We start from the raw sequence: 21,470 nt of genomic DNA on the forward strand, positions 1-21,470 counted from the left end.
CCAGGCTGTATGCAGTGTCTGCTTCCCACTTCCCTACTTCTCTCCCTCCTGCTGAACGGGACAAACAACATTTCTGCAGGACAGTTAACTAGCAATATTCTTGTACAGAAAGGACCCAGTGTTATCTGTGTGTTTACTTAGAGAGAAAACACACTCAGCTTTATCAGTAAACTGCAATTAGCTGAATGGATTGACGTCACTTTTCCTATCTCCCAGGACCGTGGTTATAGCAACGCTGTGTAAACAATGGGAGGAATAAATTCAAATACCAGGCAAACAAAGCAGAATTCCTAAAGCAATATATTTAGGAAAAGTCTTCAATTCACTTCAAATTTATGCTTAAAACATATAGTTCTGCCCTTTACCACGCCAAACAAGACTATTTCACCGCCCTCATCTCTTCTCTCTCTAGCAACCCTAAAAGGCTTTTTGAAACTTTTCACTCCTTACTCACACCCAAGGTGCAGACGCCATTCACAGACCTTAGTGCCGATGACCTTGCCACTTATTTCCATGATAAAATTGATAAGATCTGTCAGGAAATTACTGCCCAAGCCCCAGGTGGCATTGATCCCATCACCTACCATAGTACTGATCCCCTCACCAACCGCACTTCAGACTGTCCATTCTCATCTTTTGAACCTGTTAGAGAAGAGGAAGTCTCCCAGCTACTTTCTTCATCTCGCCCTACAACCTGCAGTAGTGACCCCTTCCCCTCACACCTTCTTCAATCTCTGTCACCTGCTGTCACAACTTACCTTACTAAAATATTTAACCTCTCTCTCTCTTCTGGAATCTTCCCATCCTCCTTCAAGCATGCTGTTATAATCCCGCTATTGAAAAAACCCTCCCTGGACCCATCCTGTGCTGCTAACTATCGACCCGTCTCTAACCTCCCCTTCATCTCTAAACTCTTGGAACGCCTGGTCTATTCTCGTTTAATCCGCTATCTCTCTGCTTGACCCCTTACAATCTGGTTTCCGCGCTCTGCACTCTACTGAAACGGCTCTCACAAAAGTCTCCAATGATCTCCTAATGGCTAAATCCAATGGTGACTTCTCTCTTCTTATTCTTCTGGACCTCTCTGCAGCTTTTGACACTATTGACCATCATCTCCTCCTCACTATGCTCCGCTCAGTCGGCCTCAACGACACTGTCCTCTCCTGGTTCTCCTCTTATCTCTCAGACCGCACTTTCAGTGTATCATTTGCGGGCTCTGTTTCCTCCCCTCTTTCCCTTGCTGTTGGGGTTCCTCAGGGCTCGGTCCTAGGCCCCCTGCTCTTTTCTCTCTATACAGCCCCCATTGGACAAACATCGCCAGATTTGGCTTCAGGTACCATCTTTATGCTGATGAAACCCAATTATACACATCTTCCCATGACATCACCCCTGTACTCATACAGAACACCAGCGATTGTCTCTCTGCTGTCTCAAATATCATGTCCTCACTCTATCTGAAAATAAATCTCTCCAAGACTGAACTACTGCTGTTTCCACGATCTAACAGATCTGTCCCTGATATATCCATTGTAGTTTCAGGCCTTACTATAACTCCTAGGCAGCATGCCCGCTGCCTCAGGGTTATGTTTGACGCAGACCTTTCGTTCACCACACATATTGAATCACTCGCACGTTCATGTCACCTCCACCTCAAAAACATCTCCAGAATACACCCTTTCCTCACCAGAGATACACTAAAGACACTTATTGTCTTTCTGATTCATTCTCGCCTTGACTACTGTAACTCCTTACTAATCGATCTTTCCCTCACTAAACTCTCCCCTCTACAATCTATTCTGAATGCAGCGGCCAGGCTCATCTATCAGTCTAGACTCTACAGCGATGCCTCTGGTCTGTGCCAGTCGCTACATTGGCTGCCTATTCATTATAGAATAAAATATAAAGTTATCACTCTCATCCACAAGGCTCTCCATAATGCCGCACCTCCCTTATCTCTGTCTACCGCCCAACCCGTGTTCTCCGTTCACTCAATGACCAAACACTTACATCCTCTATTAGCAGAACCTCCCACGCTCGTATACAAGACTTCTCCCGAGCTGCACCACTTCTCTGGAATGCTCTACCCCGGACAATCGGATTAACTCCCAATTTCTACAGTTTCAAACGCAAACTAAAGACGCATCTTTTCATACAGACCTATCACAATTTCTAATGTAAACCCTTCCGTACAATAAATAGAATCCCCAAAATTTAACCTTCCTCTGTCCCTGCTCCCACATTTCCCCACATGATATGATGCCATCTCAGGCTAACTTTACAAGTCCAAGCTCCATCCACATGTTAAAGGACACCACTAGTGATGGCTCATAAAAGTTTTAAGTTTGTGTAATGACAGTACGCTCTATTACAAAAGTAATAAAGTTATAAAAGCAATGCCGCCCCTGCTACCTCGTGTCACCCCTTCTACCTCATAAATTGTAAGCTCTTGTGATCAGGGCTCTCAGTCCCATTTTGTGAAATGACTTTCTTTGTAATGTATCTTTCTGTCTGTATTTGAACCCTACAAATTGTACAAATTGTATGGGTGTTCCCATAACTCTTGTTCTGCAGCCTGCAGGGCTCTGTGCTCTCTTCACTTCCTGGATTTCTCGGCACATTGGTGGGCGGGGTTTCACTTGCTCTGCTATGTTTGCAGTCAGTAATAAGGGATTGGTTGTAAATGCATTACCACAGTATAAAGCTGATGTGGTAACTGATGTAGCAGAGCTGGATTTGAGTCAGCTTGCATTACATACAGAGGTAACGGACTCCTTATCTCAGCCCTTATCAGCCAAATTCAATTAAACCGGCTGATAAGTGGAAAAGCTGAAGATAGACAGCACAGTAATCCCGGAGCTCTCACCTTCCCCCTCCCCTATCTGAGGAGCTCCGCTGCTTGTCAGACGCTCCCTCCCCCCCTGAGTGCTGGCAGCTACATCACTTGGGAAATGAGCAGAAAAGCCTAGTGGCCATAGAAACACAGTGTCAACAATGAACTGAATGAATTAAGATAGCGGCCAAACAAAGCAGTTTTGATAAAGCAATGTATTTAGGAAAAGTCTGAAATCCACATAAACTAGCAGTATAGATAGGATGCTTTTCATGGGACAAACCCTTTAGGCACCAAATGTAGGCTCAGAATTTTCTTTTGCCAAAAAAGTACAGGCTCCAGCAGGAATTTGTTGGAGTAAAAATACTTTACCTAAGTGTCGTTTCCTTGCTAAGATTATTGCATGTTTCCATTTATATCTAAATGGATTAGTTATAATGAACTTTTAATGCAGTTCTTCTCAGATGTACGTAATACGTGCTTTTAAATAATAGTCTCAAAATTGCATCCTGAAATGTACAAAAGCTTTTATATGTTACAGCTCAGAATAATCACACTTGGGTTACCAAAGTGTAATTTGATGGTGTACATCAACGCTATTATTTGGCCCATGATTAACAATTAATGTATGCAACGTGCAAATTTAATGTCAAGATCAAAAGATACAAGGCAGTAACAGTTCTGTTCCTGCCGCACCTCATTTATTGTGAGCAGAATGAATACGTGGATGATACCGCTCTAAATGTTATGATAAATTATTTACTTCAACATATGGATTTTTTTTAAATAAATCCCTAAATATGCACCTGTTTTAGGAAATTTAAACAGCAGGATGTTATTTCTGGCACAGTCTATAATTTTATACGATAGCAAAAATATTTGCTCTATATACAATGTCTAGAGCTCCAGGCATACAGCAAAACAAAGGATTAACAAAGTGAACAACTCAGCAATATTAGAAAGCCTATTAATAATAATGTATGATGAACAAGCTTGGCTCACCATAATGGATTGAATGGAAACATGAAAAGCAAATCCATATAGTAGCGCTTTTTAAATTGTTTGATCTGTGCCAAGAAAAGGAACAGACTGCATAGTGCATGTACTTTGTTTTCAGTCCCCGGGAGTATTACCTGGTGTGGGGCTTGGGCTGTATTTTAGAGTGCATTTTGCTTGTAGTTCTAATGAAACTAATTTAGAAAGCCATGGATCCTGGCATAACTTTGTTCTGAACTTTGCAACACGCTGGGATCCAAAAGTTATGAGCCCTGAAACCAACCATCAAAATTGTCTTTGAGGCAGCTAAGGACTAGTTTTACCATAGATGCCACCTCTCAGGTTATAAAGAGTCACTAAAGAATAGTCTGCAGCTCTTCCTGGCGTCAACCGAATTTTGAAAGCAGGACTTTTCTCTCTACATTTTTCCGCCTTTTTCGGGCGGAAACCATTATAGTCCATGGGGTCTGTGGGTAACCACTTTTTTAAGTGAAATAGGTTTTCGTTTTTGGCATCCCCACGAACTGAAACCCTAATGCTAATGTAAACCTAGCGTAACCCTGATTATAAATCTCTATGTTTTGCATGAATGACAGTATGCTAACAGTGGAAGTGGATGTATGCTGTATAGAGCTAGAAATATAATTTAATAGGGAGTGCAACCTTTGTAACATGCAATTTATGGTTTGGTACATTGTAGTCAAGAAAAAAGAAAAAAAAAAACTAACCTGCTCTATGCTTTTTTCATCTCCTTTACAAGTGAAGGGAGCTAAGGAAACAGTGTAGCTAATATGCAAAATGTGCTACACCATTTCCATAACTCCCATTCGACCTAGGGATTGGGACTTATAAGTAGTTATTCTCTTCTCGGTATTGATTTGCCAAGAAGGGAATAACCGTTTAATTACTTCCAGTTTTCTAATATTAAGGTATACTTATGGTCAAAACAGAAATTTCCAACTTATTCCACCAGAATGCCAATATACAATATGTATAGTGTAACATACAGTATAGACTTTCTCTGATCTTGATGTAGGGGCACTTCGAGAAAAGAAAGGCAGGGTAGTATGGGACTAAGTGACAGTTAATTACATCCCTTTATGAATGGTCTCACAAAAATATCTTTGGAAAGACAAAAATGAGAAATACAGATACCAAAGTAATACATGGAATGGATGAACTGTAAAAGTGGTTATTTAGTATAAAAAAAGAAGCCTAGAAGTCTTAGTGGTAACCAAATAACTATGTACTGTATAAACACAGCATATGAAGGGTCAATATAGAGAGTGTTCTAATTATCCATTTCTATTCATGACTAACTAAAACAGCGGGATATCCACACCTATAACCATGTTTGTCAAATCGTGAAGAGGGCCACACTTACGTAGAGAAGAGTGTTGGTGAAGAGTATAGATGAGCGAGTAGTATTCAATCGAATACCTCCCCTGCATAGTGTTACGGTTCTGTGTATTTATTAAAAAATAATATTTTTAAACGACAGAACCTAGTCTGCAAGGCACTGCAGCGAGGTCCACAGGCCCAATGATGGGTGGCTGTACGTCTGAATAGTGTGCTACCAGTTAAGCTGCACTGGCAGACATGCGGCGCGGTACACAATGTGAACACGCTGCAACAGTGCCCTGCCAGTTAACCTCACTGGACAGGTGCACAGTACAGCTGAAAACAAACAAGGCTGCCAAGGGTTAACTCACCCCAGGTCAGCAACCACAGCAGCTCCTGCGACAGCCAGGAGTAACAAAAGGTATTAGACAGTAAAGGAAGCTATCTGAGAAACCACACCTGCTATCAGCGCCTCAGGCTGGAACAGAGTCCACGGCTCCTAGCCTGGAGTAGGGCTGATAGTTCAGGATTTTACAGGTACTGAACTACAGAGCGGATAGTGGCAAGGAAAACCCCACACAGAGGCCAAGTCTGGCACCTGCCTGAAAACTGCAGCTAGCCCTGAACTACTGTCTTTAACAACCTCAGAGATTCTGATTCAAAGTGTGAGCTCCAGGCGGGCGTCGGCTCACACTTTTTAAAGGGAAGTCCCCGCCCAGTAGGGGCGGTGGTAGTGACCTCATCGCTCATGTCCAGTAGGTGAGAAATGTCACTTAGCCTGTGAGCGGCTCCAATAGGTCTGAGCATGCTCAGTAGGCCGAAAGTTGGACACTACAGACACCTCACTACATGAGGGCGAGGGTTAGATTGACCCGCAGGTGGCGCTGTGCGCAGAGAGTGAACCCTGCGGGACCCAATCCTAACATAGTTATTGGTGTAAAAAAGCGCCAGGGAGGGTGGGAGGGTTTATCGAATTTTTACTGCGTTTACCACGTGGTTTTCAACCAATTACACCAATAACTATGCAGGAGAGGTATTCAATCGAATACTACTCGCTTATCTCTAGTGAAGAGCAGTCATGGATGCCTTTTGTACAGGGGACGTTATGTGCTTTATAGGCCTAGGATTGTAACCTCTCTGGTTTACCAACATAATAAACTCATTCTGACCTTCTATTTCTATTCAACTGGACCAATTTAGGTTGAGAGAAATTGGGGTGATGCTTGAAAATGTTGGCAAAGACTAAGAACATGGTGATGGTATAGACCTTACCACTGGTCAAACTAGTGAAGCTGTAGGGAAAAAAAAATTGTGAAACCCTTCTGTAAATGAAAGAGACAGGCCAGTAATTCAGGCATAGGTATATATCTGGAGTTAAATTATTTTTTCCCATAGAATGAAGAAAAATTGACTTCTGCATAGAAAACTAGACACTTGTCTTTAATAAACTATTATGATCTGCATTACTTTTTTTTAACATGTAAAACACTATACACATTGTGTTCTATAAAGGCCATGTTGCACCATTCAATACCAACAAAAAATATTTAATTTCACAATATAATTTCATATTTAATACAATACAGTACTGTAAAAATATCATTTAAATAGCAAAAACATTTCTAAGAAAACATTTGAATAGAAAGTTTTAAAATGAATGAAAACATTAATTTCCTTTTTATAATACCTTTTTTTTTTATATTTTCAGCTTCTCTTAAAATTTCTTTGCTGGTTTTGAGATGTATCCAGCAATATTGCAGACACTTCAGATACTATCAGTGTATAGCTTTACAAGAATTTGTTATCAGATTGAGGGCGCTATTCAAGGAAATGTGACCATGATACTACATTTCAGCTTTTTCATTAAAGAAAAAAAAAAAGTCAACCACAAAAATCAATAGTATGGGCATGGTCATGAACTCAAGAAAATGCATTTAGGGTTTCTACTAAACTGACAAACTAAACATTTTAAACACCTATTGATTTCAGTTGGTAGTTAAACACATTAGTTTGCTTTTTTAAAAAAAAGCAAAAAACCAAGAAATAGAAGGTGGCCAAGTTCAGATTTTATATTGTAAAGCCCATAGCAAAAAAATGTCATTCTAGCCCTGTTATAGACTCAGATGGAGCCCCCTCTGTCTCTATTCATTGCTAGTGTAGTGTAACATGAAGGAAGCCTTCATCCCTAATGATGGTTACTTTATAGACAGAAGAAAGTCCTGCATGCATGAGGTTCTGGTACAGAGGTAACATGTGAATGAAGGGAATAACAGTAGGTAAATATAAAGTAAATATATTAGGTAAAAACAAGAATTTTTAGAAATCTCACAAAAATCAATTAAAAGGGGTTTCTGGGCCAGGGGTGATTCAAAGTGGTGACCTATCATCAGGATAGGTCATGAATATTAGATCAATGGGGTTCTGACACCTGGGCTACACATCTATTTGCTTTTCCAGTAGCAGAGGCACTCTCCAAAGCTGTAACCTACATAAGGGTTAGAGCCAGGAGAATAAGGCTCTACCCACTCTATAGATGTTGTGCCAGAGTACCGCAACTTCGTTCCCATACAAGCCAATAAATAAATAGCTACAGCACCATCACTACACAGGGGACAGGGTCTACATGAATGGTGAACAATATAAAAACAAGTAGCCCCAGCCTAGAATACCCCTTTGATGACAGTAGCTAACAAAAATGAATTCTCTTTTGTGAAGAGCAATGATTCTTCACACTTCAGTCATAAGTATGGCGATGACAGTAATAGCTGGGAATAATCTTGAACAACCAATCTTTCCATATAAATGGATTTTTACATAATTTTACTAAACACACAAACACAGGGATAGAATGAATTTCTGACATTCATTTAGAAGGATATCAAAAAGTAAGGGTAGGACACAGTCATATCAATATAGAAACATTAGAGTGCTAGAATGGGACATGGTACAACAGTAGGACTGACCTTGAGAAGTCCCCGTGGGAAATCTGTACCTTCGTTTACCCCTTGAAGATTGGCAATGAATTCCTGACAGCTCATCTTCTTTCCAATATTCTGAAAAACAGAAGGTCAACCATTACAATGATATATATCCTTGTACCCGTATTAATTAAAGCAGAAACCAGCTATGTGACTGAAAAAGTTATACAGACAGATGAAATGGATTGCCTGAAATTAAGGGTGTGTGCTGGTGCAGGTTACTATATTTCAGCATATGTAGTTAGAAAATGTCCAATGACAAATATGAAGGTTAACCAAACAACAGATGACAGACCTTGTGCCTTGTAAGGTGCACAAAACGTTTGCTGGGAAGGTCCCAATAAAATAGACAACACTGTTCCATACAATGCATCTAGTAATAAAACTATAAATAAAATGTATAGGTTTCTTTATCACAATGGTATACTATGGTTGATGGACGCTCCTGTATGGCTTCTGGCGGGATATAAATGTCCCATCTTACATGTTAAATTAAGACCATCGACAGAGCCTTAAATATTATATAAGAAAAAACAAAAACTTGAAAGTCTTTGGTAGGTGATACCTTTTTTAATGGCTAACTCATAATGATGACAAATTATAACGTTTCGAAGCTTTCGGCTTCTTCTTCAGATATAACTTAAAACAATTTCTGAAGGCTACATATTTATGTACAACAGGACACTAGGAATAGAATTTTAGGAGGGAGGAGGGGGAAGAGGCTATAATATATTATATATATATATATATATATATATATATATATATATATATATATATATATATATGTTATAAAATATTATAATATAGCATCCGTCCCCTCCATTACGTTAAGATGTCTATGTTCGATGGCAGTCTTATAAATTACAATCACACCTTTCTTCCAAGACAGATGACCTTGCCTTGACTAATCAAACCTTTGCCAGTAATAAATCATTAGATATACTTCAGTTCTGTGACATGTGCCAAAATGCTATGCTTGGTAAAACATATCTGTCAGGAAGGAACATTCATCAAGTACAGAGTGATGAAATAAAATAATACTGAATCCCGAATGAGCATCCGAACTATCCATAAAAAGACTACCTTGGTTAACACGTCAGCATTATATGGTGCCCCATTCTTAAGCATACGCTGTAGTACATTGTGCTACATACTAAAGAGTTTAGAACTCTATGTGGAATTAGTACCGATATTACACATGAATATTCATGATCAAGTTATTACCTGAAGAAGACACTATTACTGTGATACTACCTTTAAGAAGGCAATGTATACACGGACAAAAGAATATCTAGTGACAATGTAAAATAACTAGCTATTTTAGATGCACCAGGTACTCAGCAGGAGCATTCCCTACTATAGAAAACTGCTCACATTGCCTTCATGAAGTCACTCAATAACAATTCACATAGCCATTAGCCTTATTTATAGCCATAGTAAAACTGCATGTCAGAGTTCAATAATCTACATTTACAATCTACAAATACAAGATTTATATACCTTGCAGTAAATATATAACATTACCTAACTAATATCAGTCAATATCACAAATTTTAAAATTCTATACATTTGTAAGCAGGTTGGTATTCAATATTATTTTAATAAGTTATTTGTAAAATGTTAACATTTATAAATCATTTTTCTCTTCAGGCTTGGAGGAGGCTCACATTCACTCTCCACAATTCTTATGTAGAATTTGCAATCTCGGCTAACATGCAGAAATGTCACCAAATTCAGAGTGTACTTCTCTCTACTGAAAAACAATAGCCTACATTGTTACATGTTTATTAAGAACAGTGAACCTGACTACAGAATCAGAGTCTTTTAAGATCATCCCGTGGTTAGAACCACATACTCTGCATATCTGGTACTATATTACAAGATACTGCAATTTATGTTTTAGAAACATGCCATGGAGCCTTTATACTTCTTAGAACTATAACTGACCATATGTCCCTAAAATATTTATAGGTGCACTGCTTAAAAAAGTCTGATGCCTAAAGACACACATAGAAGATTTAGTCCTTAGCTAATAGAATTTGCCTCAACAACAGAGCCCGGTCCAACCAAAGGAAGCTACCGTATATACTAGAGTATAAGCCGAATTTTTCAGCACAGTTTTTGTGCTGAAAAAGGCCCCCTCGGCTTATACTTGAGTCAGCAAAAAAAAAAAATATATATATTTTTTTTAGGGTGGTGGGGGGTCTATGACCAGCCGCAATATTAATGTATAGAATCTCCCATAAAATTGGGGGGGGGGAAGAAGCTTTAAAAAAAATAAAAGTTCTAAATCACTCCTTTCCCTAGAATACATACAAAAATAGAAAATGACTGTGAAACACAAACACATTAGGTACCTCTGTGTCTGTTCCATCGGAAATATGTTAATAGGAGCACTGCAGATACCCTATATTCAGCCAGGATGAATTTCAAGTGGGGGGGGGGGGGGGGACAGTCATCAGGCTAAGGGAATGGGCAGACAGACAACCAAAACACCCCTCCCCTTCCCCAGCACCCAGCAACTACTGCACCCAAAAACTCCAACCATTTTAATTTTTGAAATTTTCCAGTAGCTGCTGCAATAGTTTTTCAATAATGGTTTAATTAATTAAGGGAAAAAAAGCTATCCAAGCTAACTTGACCATATTGAAAAGTAATTGCCCCATGAACCTAATCAACAATTGATGTCAATTTTCAATTCAACCACATTGGGGGTTTTTGGAGCATGAGCAGCCTGTTTAAGGTCATGCCATAGCATCTCATTTGGATTTAAGTTTGGACTTTGACTAAGCCACTTCAAAATCTCCATTTTCTTTTTTTATCCATTCAGCCATTGCTAGTTTGCTTGAGATCACTGTCCTGCAGCAGCACACTTGAGCTTAAGGTTACCAATTGATGACAGGTCAGTCTCTTTCAGCATTTTCTGGTGCAGAGCAGAATTCATGGCTGCATCAATTACAGTAAAGGGATTCTATCATTTGAAAAAAAAAAAAAAAGTTTTTAAAGTAAAAGCATGTAGGAATAGACTTTGTAAAGGCTATTCTTGTTTTAACTTACGGTATTTTGCAGGCCCTCACCGGTTTCAAATTATTTATCTTTTATACTTTATGCTAATTCTACTGAGAGAGCATTTCCCCTGTGCTCAGAGGACAGCATAGTCATCGATCCCAGCACCACTCTGTCTTCTCTTCCTGACTCCTTTGTTGTGGAGTGCCATGAGGTGCTGTACCATGTGGGAATGAGGCGCCTCAAGTCATAGGTTTGCTATGGGATCCAGCCTTTGCTAGATACGCCCCTGGTGACTGAGCTCTGACACTAGCTACCTCTGACTCATGACCCCTGCCTGACACTGCCCTTCTGACATTACAGAGTTTAACTAGTACATCAGAGACCAAAACTAACTGATGTAGGGGCTAGAGAGAAAATTCCAACTGTGCTGAAATCAGTGGAGTGGGGCCTATTACAGTCCTATGAAAAAGTTTGGGCACCCCTATTAATCTTAATCATTTTTAGTTCTAAATATTTTGGTGTTTATAACAGCCATTTCAGTTTGATATATCTAATAACTGATGGACACAGTAATATTTCAGGATTGAAATGAGGTTTATTGTACTAACAGAAAATGTGCAATATGCATTAAACCAAAATTTGACCGGTGCAAAAGTATGGGCACCTCAACAGAAAAGTGACATTAATATTTAGTAGATCCTCCTTTTGCAAAGATAACAGCCTCTAGTCGCTTCCTGTAGCTTTTAATCAGTTCCTGGATCCTGGATAAAGGTATTTTGGACAAACAATTCAAGTTCAGTTAAGTTAGATGGTCGCCGAGCATGGACAGCCCGCTTCAAATCATCCCACAGATGTTCAATGATATTCAGGTCTGGGGACTGGGATGGCCATTCCAGAACATTGTAATTGTTCCTCCGCATGAATGCCTGAGGATTTGGAGCGGTGTTTTGGATCATTGTCTTGCTGAAATATCCATCCCCGGCGTAACTTCAACTTCGTCACTGATTCTTGAACATTATTCTCAAGAATCTGCTGATACTGAGTGGAATCCATGCGACCCTCAACTTTAACAAGATTCCCGGTGCCGGCATTGGCCACACAGCCCCAAAGCATGATGGAACCTCCACCAAATTTTACAGTGGGTAGCATGTGTTTTTCTTGGAATGCTGTTTCTTTTTGGACGCCATGCATAACGCCTTTTTTTATAACCAAACAACTCAATCTTTGTTTCCAAAATGAAGCTGCCTTGTCCAAATGTGCTTTTTCATACCTCAGGCAACTCTATTTGTGGTGTACGTGCAGAAACGGCTTCTTTCTCATCACTCTCCCATACAGCTTCTATTTGTGCAAAGTGCGCTGTATAGTTGACCGATGCACAGTGACACCATCTGCAGCAAGATGATGCTGCAGCTCTTTGGAGGTGGTCTGTGGATTGTCCTTGACTGTTCTCACCATTCTTCTTCTCTGTCTTTCTGATATTTTTCTTGGCCTGCCACTTCTGGGCTTAACAAGAACTGTCCCTGTGGTCTTCCATTTCCTTACTATGTTCCTCACAGTGGAAACTGACAGGTTAAATCTCTGAGACAACTTTTTGTATCCTTCCCCTGAACAACTATGTTGAACAATCTTTGTTTTCAGATCATTTGAGAGTTGTTTTGAGTAGCCCATGATGCCACTCTTCAGAGGAGATTCAAATAGGAGATCAACTTGCAATTGGCCACCTTAAATACCTTTTCTTATGATTGGATACACCTGGCTATGAAGTTCAAAGCTCACTGAGGTTACAAAACCAATTTTGTGCTTCAGTAAGTCAGTAAAAAGTAGTTAGGAGTATTCAAATCAATAAAATGATAAGGGTGCCCATACTTTTGCACCGGTCAAATTTTGGTTTAATGCATATTGCACATTTTCTGTTAGTACAATAAACCTCATTTCAATCCTGAAATATTACTGTGTCCATCAGTTATTAGATATATCAAACTGAAATGGCTGTTGCAAACACCAAAATATTTAGAACAAAAAATGATTAAGATTAATAGGGGTGCCCAAACTTTTTCATAGGACTGTAACTTGAATTGATGGAGGTGGTAAAAGGTCCTCTTTATAGACATGCACTGTCTCAGAATAGGAGAAGTCTAACATAACTTCTACATACTATAGTATCATATTTGCCGATGCCAACAGTAGTATAGCAAGTTGTATATTTTTGTGATGTATTTGTACAATAATTTAGATTTCCAGCATAATGCAGACAGACTTCATTATCCTCTCTTAATGAAGCAATCTTTATTTTAGTGAAGGCCATGGGGGGTTGACTGCCTCATCCTCCTCTTAAAGCATTTTGTGTGGCATTTTTTTTCCAGGTAATCACTAATTATTTTCTCTCACAAGCGGCCGACCAAAGTTGCTTTAGGAGGCATCTTGATGATTTGTTTTGTTATTGCTGCTTGACTTGTGTTCTCAAGATGCCTATAATTAAACCTGTTGGATAGCAGCTGAGACTTCACCACAAGAAAATTCACATTAGTAACAAGTACTGAGACGTTGGATGCAGTGCGGTCATCAGAATGTGTAATAATCAGTGATTTACGGTAAAAATATTTTAAACTCCAAAATAATAGAGAGTACTACCAAAAGACTGAACAGTATATACACATTCAATTCCTCTTACATCTTTTTAAAAACATAATTTAAGAAAGTTTCCGTATGTATAAGAGAAGGTCTGTACAGCACTAAGGCATAAACATGACAAGGAACGTAACATGTAATAGAAACCTGCACAAAAACCGACTCCAACTGAAACAAGAGATTTATGTAAATACGACATAGGAGTACAAGTGTTTGAATTATAAGTGCATGACCCAAGGTCAAGTGCATGTAGAGTGGACATTAATAATTAAAAGAAGAGACTCATTTGATGGGTGAAAGGAGAAGGTGTCCAAAGAATGTCAGCAAAGGAGATAAGTAAAATAATCTGTATGAGTTTAAAGGTTACCAAGTCACATATACATCTGTCTTCAATCTTGTGGATGCAGTGAACTAGAAAAACACACCATATTAAAACAATCATGATAAGGGCTGTCCTACCAGGAAACAATAAAAATACATAAAATACATGCCAGGGGAACAAATATTTTAGCCATTGTCCTTCCTTTATGTTCTCCATATTGGCCAAATGTCACAGGCTGGTGTAGAATGAGTGTTGACTTCCATGTTTTTTGTGCATAGAGTTGGGCAGCTCAGTGGTTAGCACTGTAGCCTTGCAGCGCTGGAGTCCTGGGTTTGAATCCTGCTAGAGACAACATGTAAGGAGTTGTCCATGTTTGCGCGTGTTTCCTCCGGGTATTCCCATTGCCTCTCACACTCCAAAGACATACTGATAGGAAATGTAGATTGTGAGCCCTATATGGGACAGTGACTGACAATGCCTGTAAACGCTGAGGAATATAATGGCACAATACAAGTAGGCAAAACAAATATAAAATAAATTGAATGGGTGCTACAGAAAGAGTGTAACACATTTACCTATGCCACTTCTGACATTGTGGAGTAACAGTAACAGTGTAGCTCCCATTCTTCTCTATAGGAAATATGGAAATAGCATAGAGCAGCAGTGTTAGCCTTTTTCCATAAGCCCTGGTGGTTAGGTCTTGTGAACAGTTATTCCCATCTTGGCAGAGATTTGCTGAGATGAGAATAATTCTTTAATGCATTACTTAACATGGAGAGAGAGAGAGAGAGAGAGAGAGAGAGAGAGAAAAAAAAATAAAGAGAGAGAGAAAGAAAAAGAAAGAAAGAAAGAAAGAAAGAAAGAAAGAAAGAAAGAAAGAAAGAAAGAAAGAAAGAAAGAAAGAAAGAAAGAAAGAAAGAAAAAGAAAGAAAGCGCAAAACCTCTTCTCCCCTATTATATTACTTTGGAACTACAGATTGGCATGGCGCTACAGTATTTTACCACAGTTTTTATTGAACGCACATCTCTGCTTATATATGGAAGAAAGGATATTTATGTAAGCATTGGGGCAAGGAGCCATGCATCACAATCATATAATATCAATGTAAGAGCTGATTAATAACATACAGCAGTAGTTTTATGTCCAACCACTTTTTAATAAATGGAAATGACCTTTAATAACAGTTTTATGATTAATAGAAAAATTGCATTCTCTCTAGATTCTGCAATGTATCATCAATTATTGCAATGCATGTTCAAAAACCATTGCAAATACTAAAGTGGATAACAATTGCAGGCATCATCCTGTCAAAGGAAGAAAAAAATTAAGTGAAAGCTGAAAGCACTAGAAGCCTGTTGTCTAATACGGAAAAGCATTACCAGCCCAGGTACAGAACATAATATTAATGCATTCTGTATCCATCCACTACCCTTCCTATGGATGCACTGTATATAGCTTTGGAGCATAATCTTGAGTACTATGTTTATGAGCCAAGTGTCAATGAAAAAAAAAAATCATTTTACAAATATCTTGAGCATCCTTAAAAATAGCAGCTTTTTATCACTTTTTCTATTACAATGTAATATAGAGCATTGCTGCCCTCATGTGGTGAGCTATGTAAGAATGAGAAGAGAGGGATATTGATGAATATATATGAACACAGATGGTAATATAGATACTGCAACCCATCTGCCTGGGATAGAAAGTAGAGAAATCCCAAGGATTTACTATTACTGATGACATGACTTCAAAACACGCTCATCCATATCCACTGCTACTGCTACTGTATGCGGGAAAGGCTGCAGAGCAGCTCCAGCCTTTATGAATTAATGAACATCAGCCAAGATAATTGTGCCTGGAGTCGCTTCTGTGACAGCGGGTTACCACCTTAATCATCTTACACCTTCCCACAATCATCTGCACATTCCTATTAATGAGCGTGCTCCAAGCAGGTTCTCGCCCATGTAGCTAGCAAATTGGCCTAAAAGTGACGTCTGCCAGCAGTGTATCATAACAAGATATAATCCCTAGATACAGAACATGATGTATAGAATTAATTGTGCATCTCTGTCTTCACTGGTATACAATGTCACCTCTACAGAATGGAAATTGCTGTTTTGTTTTTTTTTCTCCAACATCATTTGGGCAGCTGGGGACAATCTCAGCCTTGGTCTGTGAAGGGGTTCAAACACTCCGCCCATAAGGTCACCAGAACCATTAAATGAGATGGGAAAAACTGCTGACTACTAACTCCTAAGGGGAAAACAGAGCCGCCCAAGTCTATAATTATTGTGTACACCAGAGAAACAAACAATGTTATACAATGTTCAGACAGAAATATAGATATACTCCTTACTTTGTTACTGGCACAACGGTGCTACCATTTAAAAAAGTAATGTGGCATAGTGAGGCGTGTAGAAAAAAAAGAAAAAAAAAAAGGAAAAGGGGGACATAATGCATATGCAAATCAGTCTCTCCGTGCACGGTGGGCATTCTGTGCACCCCCCAGCGTCATACCTTACCGCTCTTGCTTGTGCTGCAAAACTCCTCCTCCTCCTTATTCACCGCCTCCAGCGTTGTCCTTCCCAGCGGTATCGATTGAAATTCCATGAGGGAGCACTACTGCGCACGCTCCAGCTCGCAATGTTCTGTACAGGAAAATGGCGCTGGAGCGTGCACACGAAATTTCAATAGAAACCGCCGGGAAGGACAACGCTGGAGGTGGTGAATAAGAAGGAGGAGGAGGAGTTTTGCAGCACAAGCAAGAGCGGTAAGGTATGGTATGACTCTGGGGGGTGCACAGAACGCCCACCATGCACGGAGAGACTGATTCGCATATCCATTTCAAAGGTAATTAACAAAAACAGGGAAGGGGGTCTTTTTAAAAACGACTAGCAACACCTGAATAGCCTTTTTAAAGGCTATTCATGCATTTCTTTAGCTCAAAAACCTAAAATCTAATGATAGAGCCCCTTTAATGGATCATGTAGCTTTACAAATGGGGAGCTACATGCATTAATTTGTGAATTAAAATATGCAACCTCTCAACAAGAACAGGTCTTAATAGAAAAACCCCCTTATGCAAACCAAAATTCCTGTGACACTGTCAAATGCACCATAATCTTACGAATACTGGCCATTTTCAATGAGATAACCATCACCCTAGAAGGCCATCTTTCAATGCAATTTTGGGTGGTCGTCATTTTCTGCTGTAGTCAGCTGGCATAAGCTTTGTGTAGATAAACAGCAAACAGGTTAATGAGAAGCAAAACCAAACAAAAAAAGATTTAGCACAAGATTTGTCTATGGGAGCATGTGGTAACTGGAAGTTGAAATCAGCCCTACAATATATACAGTATGTGTATACCTAGGGAGTAAATATACAGTATACTGTACTGCATGTAGTGCCACAAAATGCACTTCACCATTACAGAATGAGATGGGTTAGAAATTTAGAGCTTTTTCACTGATGCAGAGTAGACTGGAATATGAATGCTGTGAAAATTTATCTATAAAATTAAGTATTTCTCCCAAACATTAGTGCAATTACATGTTTTGCTATGCACATTTATTGCCTTTGTGTGTATTGGGACACCACAATGAAAAAAAAAAGAGAAAAAACCAAAAATGATAAAATTTTACACAAAACTTCAAAAATGGACTGGACAAAATTACTGGCATCCTCAACTTAATATTTGTTTGTACACCCTTTGGAAAAAATAACTGAAATTGCTTCCTATAACCATCAACAAGCTTCTTACTTTTCTCAAGTGGAATTTTGGACATCTCTTTTGCAAACTAATTCAGGTCTCTTATATTTGAAGGGGGCTTCTACCAACAACAATTTTAAGATCTCTCCACGGGTGTTCAATAGGATTTAGATCCAGACTCATTGCTGGTCACTTCAGAACTCTCCAGTGCTTTGTTTTTATCCATTTCTGGGTACTTTTTGAAGCATATTTGGGTTCATTGTCCTGTTGGAAGACCCATGACCTGGGAAGCAAACCCAGCTTTCTGACACTGGGCCCTACATTGAGACCCAGATTGCATAAGTATGGTAATCTTCGGATTTCATGATGCCTTGCATACACTAAAGGCACCAAGTGCAAGAAGCAGCAAAACAACCCTAAAACATCTTTGAACCTCTGCCATATTTGATGTGTACTTTTCTTTGTAGGCCTCATTCCATTTTCGGTAAACAGTAGAATGATGCACTTTGCTAAAATGGACATGAGTAAGCCAAAATCCCTCTGGAAAATTGTCTTGTGGACAAATGAGACCAAAATAGAGTCTTCTGGCAAACTGCAGTTAGCTTTTTTTTTTTCTTTTTTTTTTTTTTAAGTTGGTATCAGCAAAGATGTCCTCCTGGGTTTCCTGCCATAGAGATTTGTTTCATTATAATGTCGCACTGACACTGATGCACCTTGAACCTGAAGTTCCAACTTCTTTGGAACTTGATTGTGACTGCTTATTCATCATCTGGACCATCCTGCGTTTCCATTTTTCTCTTCCATCCACATCCAAGGAGATTAGCTACAATTGTAAACTTCTAGATTTTATTGCGCACCATGGACAAAGGAACATCAAAATCTCTGGACATTGACTTGTAACCTTCAGATTGTTGCTATTTTTCCACAACTTTTGGTCTCAAGTCCTCAGACAGTTCTCTTCTCTTGCTCTCCATGCTTAGTGTGGCACGCACAGTCTTATAATGCAAAGTCAACTTCTCTCCTTTTCATTTGGTTTCAGGTGTAATTTTTCTATTGCCCACATCTGTTACTTGCCACAGATGAATTTGAATAAGCATCATATGCTTGGAACAAAGTTAAAACATGCCAACAATTTGGATGATCACAATTAAAAGTTCAAGAAATATCTAATGTTTTCATATCTTGCAGCATTTCCAATGCGTATATTTTCTTATAGTAATGTGTGGATGGGATTAGCCAGAACCCCATCCTCTTTGCAGGTGCAGTAAGCCAAATTGAGGGGTTCTTGCTACGCAAAGGTAAAGACCTTTCAAGAAGAAAGCCCATTTAGGCTAGATTCACATCTGCAATCGAGTCTCCTTAGGAGACTGACGTAGATTCAGTCTAAAATTGGTGGAGAAAAAAAATCCTGTATGGAGGATGTCTATATAAAATCGGCGGAAACCCAACAGACACCAGGCTGTGGTTGCGAGCCTTGGCACGTGTGTCAGAGCGGGCATTTAGAGCCCCAGCCAGGATCCTGGATCGCTCACTAACAAGGAATCAGGGACAACTGAGTTCTTCTTTCAGATGTATGTGCAAATACACATGCACCTGAAAACTGTGTAGGTAGCAGAGATTACACTGACAAAAGATTGTACCTCCGCCCAAACACAAGCGCGATGGCATCATTCATCAACGCCCACTTTGTGGGATTGCAGGTTAGTACAGAAGCAGGTTACACTGTGTTGGGGGCCACTGTGGAGCAGGATACACTGGCTGGGGGCCCTTCACTATATCTGTTTGATAGCAGACGTGATATTAGTACAGGCTATAGTAACATTGCACAATCTCTATAAAAACAGATCGTGTGTGATGTAGTGAACATTAATTGTTAAAAAGTATAACAAATGCAAATTTTTACTGTTCAGGATGAAGTTGTTTGTATTATTGAAAGCTATGTAAAGCCCCATTCACAAGACTGCATTTTGCATATCCGTATCTTCTGCAATTGTGGATCCGCACAGTATTTAGGTTAAATGTTGGCACTTTGCAATAAATGAGTGGGTTTTGGGTTGCAGTTTGGTCACTGTCTCTAAGGCTGAGATCCCACGTTGCAGAAATGCAGCTTTTTTTGTTGCAGATTTTTTTTTACAGTTTCTTGAGTCAAAGTCAAGAATGTCTACAAAAGGAATGTGAACGATATAGGAAGTTCTTATACGTCTACCTTCTGCTCAATCCACTCCTGGGTTTGGCTCAAAAAAAAAAAAAAAACCACAGCAAAATCTGCAACAAAAAAAAAAGCTGTGTTTCCGCAACATGCTGCCTTAGCCTAAAAGGTTCACCATTATTGATTTAGTGTGCGGACCTGAACGGAAACAAACGCTAGTGTGCACGTACAAGGCTTGAAGAAGCACGTCTAGCGTGAATCGGACGTTGCCTGGTCTGTACTGTTCTATCACTCTCTCCCTCATCACTGTCAAGTTGTTTTTACAGACATGGAATAAAGGACTGTTTTATGAATAATATGTCCTGGTGAGTTCCCCCCTTTTTTTGTCTTTCTATATGTTACTTGCTGTTCTCATATGAGGTGTTGGGCACCACCGCAGGAAGCAGATTCCTATTTTGCCATGCTCCTGTTTTTGCTGATTGAAGAAATTATTTGCCAGCAGCTATACTTGTAGGTGCAAGCTGTGCCGCCTATTACTTTCCCTTTGCTTTACATAAATGCTGGAATGAAGCTAGCGTTAGTAAACAGCGGCATACTCTCCTTTAGATCACTACAGTGCAAAGTTGTGCACTAATAGTTTTTATTTGTTTTTTTTTTCAAACTGGAAGTATACTTTAATCTGCATGTCAATTGTTCATATTGGTTTTAGTACCAGCTTTCAGCCTTTGCAAAGAAGACAATACTGTAGGCGTGCTGTAGCGAAACTCATCCGAAACCAGGAACACAACATTCTCTGTGTTACAGAGGTGAGGTGTTAAAGGGGTTGTCTGTTAGTATACTACTGGTGACCTATACTTAACGGCTGGCAATGGTACTGCAAGCTCAGAGTTTCTGGCTGCAATCCAGTGGATGAAGTTGCATAGCTCCAGTACAGTGTAGCTCTAGCAAACATTTGCTTGATGTGGGTGCTATCAATGACATGCTCTAAGTTTAAGCCATTGATGGACAATTCCTATAGGCAACATATGCATATTTGGCATTGCTATTTCAGTCAGAATTATTATGCTTGCAATAAAAATTATTAACTCAGCAAAGTACTGCAAAACAGTATATGAAAAAATGAAAATCAAGTGTGTCATGCAAAAAAAAAATAAAATAAAATTAAATAAATAAATAAAATTGGAAGGGAAAAAAAAAAAGTAAATTTTGCTTTGAGCATCAAGGTCCATAAGACCTTGGTTCTGAAAAGGTGCATGTCAACTGCTTTTCCAAGGTTCAAGTCTACTGCTTTATCTAACAGCAATTTATTAAAACAGGCATTTCAGTGCAAGAAAATTAAGTTAACCAGATAGGGGCACGTCCACATAATAGATAGATACTTACCTCTCACAATCCTCCTGCTGCTTCAATTCATTGCTAAGTCCATTCAATCACTGTGATTGGCTAAGAAGGCATTTCCAAACATTCTGCGTGTCAGGAAACATTGGGAACTGACGCATAGTC

The 21,470-nt window shown here is 39.3% G+C and overlaps 1 protein-coding gene across 4 annotated transcripts in view; it reads right to left on the reverse strand.

The window, feature by feature from the left end:
* The window catches only part of PSD3 (pleckstrin and Sec7 domain containing 3), a 396,137-nt gene that overhangs the window by 194,649 nt on the left and 180,018 nt on the right, over positions 1–21,470 (reverse strand). For all 4 annotated transcript variants that reach the window (XM_075283716.1, XM_075283717.1, XM_075283718.1 and 1 more), the window contains one exon: positions 8,131–8,220. In XM_075283716.1, the coding sequence (XP_075139817.1) occupies positions 8,131–8,220 (90 nt within the window). The remainder of the gene's footprint in view (positions 1–8,130; positions 8,221–21,470) is intronic.

Source organism: Leptodactylus fuscus, chromosome 1 (assembly GCF_031893055.1).
Source record: "Leptodactylus fuscus isolate aLepFus1 chromosome 1, aLepFus1.hap2, whole genome shotgun sequence".
Classification (NCBI taxonomy): domain Eukaryota; kingdom Metazoa; phylum Chordata; class Amphibia; order Anura; family Leptodactylidae; genus Leptodactylus; species Leptodactylus fuscus.